This window comes from Camelus dromedarius, chromosome 17 (assembly GCF_036321535.1).
Source record: "Camelus dromedarius isolate mCamDro1 chromosome 17, mCamDro1.pat, whole genome shotgun sequence".
Taxonomy (NCBI): Eukaryota; Metazoa; Chordata; class Mammalia; order Artiodactyla; family Camelidae; genus Camelus; species Camelus dromedarius.
This window is the reverse complement of record NC_087452.1, coordinates 4,578,460-4,584,459: the sequence shown is the minus strand read 5'-3', so window position 1 is coordinate 4,584,459 and position 6,000 is coordinate 4,578,460. Positions and strand designations below refer to the sequence as shown.

The 6,000-nt window shown below is 46.6% G+C and overlaps 1 protein-coding gene across 1 annotated transcript in view; it reads left to right on the top strand.

Annotated features, from left to right (window-relative positions):
* Nucleotides 1-501: 501 nt before the first annotated feature.
* The window catches only part of SYN2 (synapsin II), a gene marked incomplete at its 3' end in the record, with an annotated part of 133,818 nt that continues 128,319 nt past the window's right edge, over nt 502-6,000 (top strand). The window contains 1 exon segment of the mRNA XM_064496248.1: nt 502-1,017. Coding sequence (XP_064352318.1) covers nt 632-1,017 — 386 coding nt within the window.

Here is a 6,000-nt window from a genome sequence, read left to right as displayed (position 1 = left end):
AATGTGCGAGTGTGTGTGTGTGTGTGTGTGTGTGTGTGTGTGTATCTCCGTGTGAGCTCCAGGGGAATGGCTGTTTTCTCACCTCGGGGGGGGGGGGTAGGCTGACACCTCTCTTCCTTCCAAAGGGAGCGGGGACAGTTTCCTTCGCCTCCATCTCGGGTGGGACATGGCTCTTTCTCCCCCAATTAAGTAGGTGGTAGGGGCTCTCGGCTCCCTTTTCCCTGTTATTGGGAAGGAGGACTGGCTCCCACTCCCTCCCCACAGAGTCACGCTCAGGTCGCAGTAGGCCTGGTCCTCCCTGCCCAGGAGTCCCCATCCTCAGCAGGCGGGCTGTTCCGTGCGGGGTACGCGGGCGGCGAGTCGGGGGCGGCGCCGGCTCTGCGGCGCGGGGCGGGGCGTCCACTGGCCCCGCCCCTGCCCCGCCCGCTCCCTGGCGCCGCGCCTCGCGCCGCCCCGCCCGGCCGGCCCAGTCTGCCGCCGCTGTCTGCTGGGCTCGCGCGCCGCGCTCCGAGCTTCAGCCGCCTCAGCCGCCTCAGCCACCTCAGCCGCCTCAGCCGCCTCAGCCGCCTCGCTCTCGCCCTCCGCGCCGCCCGGCCCCGCCGCCCCGCGCGCCCCCAGCCCCTCCAGCCAGATGATGAACTTCCTGCGGCGCCGGCTGTCGGACAGCAGCTTCATCGCCAACCTGCCCAATGGCTACATGACCGACCTGCAGCGGCCGGAGCCCCAGCAGCCGCCGCCGCCGCCCCCCGGCCCCGGCGCGGCCTCGGCCTCGTCGGCCCCCCCGGCCGCCTCTCCCGGCCCCGAGCGGAGGCCGCCGCCCGCCCCGGCGCCCGCGCCGCAGCCCGCGCCGCAGGCAGCGGCGGCGCCGTCGGTGGGCAGCAGCTTCTTCAGCTCGCTGTCCCAGGCGGTGAAGCAGACGGCCGCCTCCGCCGGCCTGGTGGACGCGCCCGCGCCCGCGCCCGCCGCCGCCAGGAAGGCCAAGGTGCTGCTGGTCGTCGACGAGCCGCACACCGACTGGTAGGTGCCCGCCGCTCGGGGCGCGGGGCTCGGGCAGCCGGGGCCGCGCTGGGGACACGCTTCAGACCAATGAGAAGGAGGGTCCGGGTCCCGCCGCCGGGAGAGGGGTCCCGCGGGGGTGTGTGCGTGTCGGGGCGGGGGAGGCACTGATCCGCCTGGGAGGTGAAGCTCGGGCTGAAGTAGCCCCGCAATGGGCTCAAATCCCCAAACACAGAAGAGCAGGAGCTACTTTATCCGACAGGGACGAGTCTTAAGAAGTAGTTTTTTTTTAAGGGGGCGGGGGACGGAGGGAACTGACTTTTCAGCCTAGACGCGTAAAAGCCGAGGGGAAAACGGTCGCAGATCCCCGAAGGGACACTGGGGGCCAAAAAAAAAAAAAAAAGGTTCTGCTTTACGGGGATCGAGGCGAATTCGGAACGGAAATGGTGTTTGGCGGGGAGAGGGCGATGGGGTATTTGTTCACCTGGCCTCATGAAGGTGGTGTCAGTACTGACGTCAAGGTTGATGAGCGCACAGCTGTGGGAGACCAGGTGTGCTAGGGCTTCTTCCCGGGCAGCGTGGAGTCGTCTAAGAATAATAAAATTCTTGTGTTTTGTGCAGCCGAGGGGAGAGGGGATGAGGGTTTGTAGATTAAAAAAAAATTTTTTTTTTTGGTATATGTTTTGGGGTGGAAGTGATGGTAGGTTTTTCCAACTGGAAAGATGATGACTGAGGTGAAAATATTCTGGATGGGTAAAGGGACACAAATAAAAAGATCTGCTTTAATGCAGTAGATGGGGAACTTCAAAAATTCTTTTATTTATTTATTTTTTTTAAGGGATATTCCAACTTGAAATGGTGAAGGCTAGGGTAAAATGTGACCTCTGGTTGATAAAAGCATGAATGAGGTCCACTCGAGATAAACCAGTTAAAAGAGGTTCTATTTTATGGAGCAGGAAGTTGACCCAGGGGATGGTTGGGGTGGCAGATGATAGTGGAATTGACTGGTGAAGGGCTTGAAAAAAATGAAGAGTTGGGGAAAAGGGGTTGCTTTTTCTTCTGGAACACGGGAAGGGTTTTTTGTTTTGTTTCGTTTTGTTTTTTCTTTCCTCAGAAGAGTTGGGGCTGGAGACTAGACCGAAGTGTTTCCTCTCAAGAGGGAGGCACAGAGGGACCACAAAGCTGTTTATCTCCGTTTCCTCTTCTGGCTGCTTTGCTGCTCTCCTCTCTCTATCATTTTCTCACTGGGAGACCTGCAGGGAGAGAGTGCCGGCGTGGGTGTGATGGAAGTGAGATGTAGATGTGAAGTTGCCCTCCTGCTGGCCCCTAACTGATATGACCATTCTAAATAGTCATTTGGGTGACATGTGTAATTGGCTTTTTCTCAGGACAGTAGAGTAGAAAATCTGAAGGGACCTTTGCCAGGATATGACAAAGGCACACGTAAGAATGTAGTTGGAAAGTTAGTCTTTGATGGTGCCACTGGCAGCCCCCTAGGAGAATTATTCCATTCAAATCAACAAGTGCTGGTTAAGTGTGAAGGGAAGGTAACTAAGCTTTACTGAGCATCCGTTATATGCCAAACTCTGTACTAGGTGCTCTAACATAATATCTTGTTGAATTTTTACCACCAAACTGAGGCTTAGAAAAAGCAAGTAATTTGTTCAGTAATACAGCCAGCAAATGGTAAAACCAAGATTTGAACGGAAGCCTTTTTGACTCCACTGTTGCCACTCCACTCTATTTCTTCACTATTATTATTGTATTATTAGCAATATTAGTAATTGGCTCCATCTAGGGGCTAGGCAATATAGGGGCCTTATGGAGAACTCACAGTCAAATTTGGGAGACAAAACAAAAACATGAAACAGTTAACAAAAAGGAATCTAGAATAATTAGCTGAGCCCAGTGTTTCAGGTGTTCAATAGATGGAGTGATTAGTGAGAGCCAAAGTTATTGGAGAAAGCTTCACAAAAGATGAGTCTTGAAGAAAGGCCGGGAGAAGGAGGGGAGAAATGAGAATAATATTGGTGCTTCTTTTTTTATGCAAGAATTGGACCCTGCTGTATCTTGTCGTGATCTCCTATCCCGTTGAAGGTATTTGTTTTGGGTCTAATTACTACTTAGGTACCCTCAGGTAGGAAGATACTCATTTGTATGGAGGCTGCGATAGATTTGTGTTTATAAGTGCTTCAGGGACTTGAGATTTGAACCTCTCCTTGGATAGTGTTACTCTGTAGGAAGGCTGCCTGGCTGGCATGAACTAGAGAATTTGCTTTACCCTGGAGACTAGACGTCTGATGGAAGAGATAGAAGCCACTTTCCTACGGGCTGAGTCCCAACTGTTTTCTCATTTTCTCTGAAGTAATAACATTGATTTACTAAAACTCATAAACCTAGTTTGAATCTAGTGCTTGACAGCAGTTCTGCACTTCTGTGTTTCTGTGCTTAATAGCAGTTCTCAGAATTACAGTCTGTCTTCTTTTAAGGTGTCTAAATTTGTTTAAAAAAAATCTCAGTTAAATATTGATGAGTGGTTTTATTGAAAGGTCTCTGTGAGTTAAGGAGCTGGTGTCTGCTTATGACAAGCTCAGTGACTTAAAAAGGTGCTTTTTGCTCTAAAGATTGACTTTGGTAAATTGGTCTTGCAATTTAAGCTACGTACGTAGTATTCTGTGAGCAGGTGTCACACACCCAATATTATTTTCCTAGTGCTTGAATGGGAAGTCAGAGTAGAGTCTCCTAGTAACATTTAAGAATATTGGCCCCATCTGAATTGTGGAATGCTAAAATAAAGAGGGTTTTAACAAGAATTTAAATAAATGGAGACTTAAAAGAAGAGGTTAAAATAGGCAGCCTCTCAGAGCAACCCTGTTTCACAGCAGATTCCTTTGAATTTCTGCAGTGTAATTGTGGACAATGGAATTTGGGGACCTATTCAATGACCAGGATGATAGGAAAACTGGAAGGTGTTTTCTCTCTCTTTTGCTTGAAATATGTTTTCATTGGTTACCTGAGATCTTTAGATTCATTGCACACTAAAGGATCATTGAAAAATGTTTCTGTTCCACTAAAAAGAAAAGAAAAGAAAAGAAAGAAACCAACCTCATTATATACCTTTTTAGTAATTATTATTATTGTTTTTAAAATATCTATATCTATATGCCTGAAAATGCATGTCTTCTTCTAAGGTTCATACCTAAATTTGAAGTGCAGTTAAGATTGCACTTTATAGATCTTTGTGTTTAAACAAGGAACAAGCATCTATTTGCATATGTTGTTTTTCTGTATATTATATTCTTACTGGTGGAGAAGTAAGTTTTCTCTCAGATTCTCCCTTGCCTCTGTTTCAGTGATTTCAATTCCAGTGACCAAGTGAGCTTTTCAACCTTTTATGTTTCAGTGTTTGATCTGAAAATCAGTATAGTATATAATCTAGTATAGAGATTAACTAGAATATCTAGAGACTGCAGATTTGATAAGTCCACAGATGTTTATTGAACACTTCTGTATAGGGTATATATGCTAAGAAAAATGAGACTTAGTATCTCTCTTCGAAGATCTTTCTGTCTGGCTGAATATATAAGACAAATACATTTTTTTTTTAAGTTTACCTAAAACTTCCCTTTGCATTCAAAGTATGGTTCTTGCATCAAGAGCATTGACATCCCCCAGGAGCTTTTTGAGCTACAGATTACCAAATGCCACCTCACACCTACTGAATCGTAATTTGCATTTGAATAAGATCTGCAAGTTATTCACATGCACATTAAATTTAAGATGCACTGAACTAAAGGGTATGTGATTACTGCTAATGTTATGACAACACCACCAACTACTGTCATTTTTTGAGCAACTGCTATGTGCCAGATGTGGTAACAAACTCCTTACAAACAGCATGTAACCCCTCCGGCACAACAGTGTATTATACCATAGACATTAAAAGAGGGAGAGATGGTTGTGGGCTAGATGGAAAGGGAATGCTTTATGGAAATAGTGAGATTTGAGCTGAGTATTGGAGAATGTACATTAAAAGACATAGGTTTGGCTCAGTCCAGACAGGGATGGTATAGGAGAGCGCAGTGGTGGGAAAGAGGGGGACAACCAAGAGACTGGACTGGTTCATTATCCTGGGAGCCCCTGTTTCCATTCTTTTCTGGTCAGTCTGGGTGTTTTGTTAAGAATAGGGGAGTTCAAAGTTTACTAGTCTGGACAGGACTTGTGAGTGGCTCAAGAAAATTATTTGAATTGGAACTTGGGGGGAAAGCTCAAGTGAGGTTTTTGAGGCTTCTCTCTGCTAAATATTTTATCTTTATGTCCTGTTTCTGACTAACACAAACTTGCTGATTCCATAAAATTTCATCGCTCATAGCAGCAGCAGTCTACAGCTTAGAATTCTAGGTTATTAGAGCTGGAAGATAATCTGAGTTATTTTATACATGGGGGAAATCCTGGTCTAAAGAGGGAGAGTGACTTGTTCAAGTTTACTCAACCAGTTAATGACAGAACCAGAACCAGGATCTGGAACTTCAGTCTCTCTTGTAAACCCAGAGAAATGGAATGATTTGCCCAAGGTCAAGTAAGAAGTTAGTGAGAGAATGGAGACCAGAACTCACATCTGACTCTTAAGTCACTTTATGAGTAGATTCCTTAAATTTAATCCTTTTTCTCCTTAAAAATTGTTTGTGTCTACTTCTTTTAAAGAGAGATTGTGGAGTTGTAGGTGCTTAAAAAAGAACCACGTGAGTATATCACCCTCTATCCCCACCAGCAATTTCATTGTCTTATTTGTGTTATTGTTGTTTCAGCAAATGCCATTGTAAAATGACTGAAGGAGACTCTTAGAGACCCAGTCAATAAATTCCAACAATATGACAAAGTTAGTAGGACTGTGCTTCTATGATGACCTTGCTTTCTGGGACCCATTTTTACCTTAGTGTCCCTGTCTGCCCACCTAAGATTGTTACTGTCTTTCAGTATCCAAATTCAAATCTATAATAACAT